At 52.8% G+C, this 1,216-nt stretch overlaps 1 protein-coding gene across 1 annotated transcript; it reads left to right on the forward strand.

The window, feature by feature from the left end:
- Positions 1–55: 55 nt before the first annotated feature.
- Positions 56–1,177, forward strand: FOIG_16952 (uncharacterized protein; the record flags this gene model as incomplete). Its single annotated transcript, XM_031218432.1, has 1 exon — positions 56–1,177. The coding sequence occupies one exon, from the start codon at positions 56–58 to the stop codon at positions 1,175–1,177; it is 1,122 nt and encodes a 373-aa protein (XP_031051854.1).
- Positions 1,178–1,216: the final 39 nt, after the last annotated feature.

A 1,216-nucleotide genomic window follows, 5' to 3' on the forward strand; every position in this document is an offset into this window, starting at 1 on the left:
AAGCCGCACTACTGAGAGCGCAGCCTCGATTCAATGCATGAGGAGGCCAACGTCAATGGGTCAATCGCTGATCGCTCAGCTCCTCAATATCTGTAGGAAGCATGGCAACGTGAGTATTTTGACCCGGTGTGAGCTACAAGAGCTCTTGTCCTCCGGGGCGGAGGGCCGAGTCATCGGAGCAAAAGTCCGATGTGAACGTAGCCATGAATCAGTCGATATCCATGCATCACTAGGCGTGATACTTGCCACAGGAGGGTTCTCTCAGAACCAGGTGATGAGAGATACCTACCTCCGTATAGTGCCCGCCGAGGCCGCAGGAGCAAAGATGGTTACCATGGCAGATTGGAGTCTTGCTGCGCGCGGCGATGTTGGTGTTGCGCTCCAAGTCGGCGAAAGGCTTGGCGCTGACAGTGCGCAGCTCGACCAAGTCTGGGGTATTCCTACAAGAATCGACTTCGCGGAAGGAAGAATAATGGAAGGAAAGGTAACAGAAGCCATGTTCGCCATATCCAAGCCATTTTCCTTTGTAGTAGACGGCGATGGGCGCCGTTTCTTCTCCGAATCCCAACCATACGGTCCTGCTGTTAGGGCCATGTATGAAAGGGCGAAGGAAAACACCAAAGCGACCGTGTTTTGGCTTATTTTCGATAGCACGTACATGCAGGAATACCCTCCAAGGGGACTGGAGAATTCATGCTCAATCGACGTCGCTGTCAACCTTGGCCGCCTGTTCCGTTCAGACACGATTGATGATTTGGCAAAACAAATTCTAGAACCGGACCACCATCTGCAGTCGACCGTGGTTGAATGGAACGAGATGTGCGAAAATGGCCACGACAAGTACTTCCACAGGGGTGAGGATAGGTACCAGCAGTTTATCGGCGATCCAGATGTGACCCCGAACCCTTGTATGGGTCCCGTCAAAGAGAGCCCATTCTACGCCATGAAGATCTTCCCCGGTGATGCTGGCACAAGAGGCGGTCTTCTGACCGACGAGTTTGCCAGAGTGCTCGGCAAGAGCGGCATAGCGATTCCTGGCTTATATGCTGGTGGGAACGCATCCGTTGCGCTCCTGGAATCGCAAGGCGCGGGTACGACACTCGCTCCAGCGATGACTGAGGGTTTTATCGCTGTGAGTAATATGTTATCGGTAGCTATTGGGGCTGGAGCTAGGTAAGAATCTTGAGTGTTTAGGGTAATGGAATACGTTCGTATT

Source organism: Fusarium odoratissimum (genome assembly GCF_000260195.1).
Source record: "Fusarium odoratissimum NRRL 54006 unplaced genomic scaffold supercont1.377, whole genome shotgun sequence".
NCBI classification, from domain to species: domain Eukaryota; kingdom Fungi; phylum Ascomycota; class Sordariomycetes; order Hypocreales; family Nectriaceae; genus Fusarium; species Fusarium odoratissimum.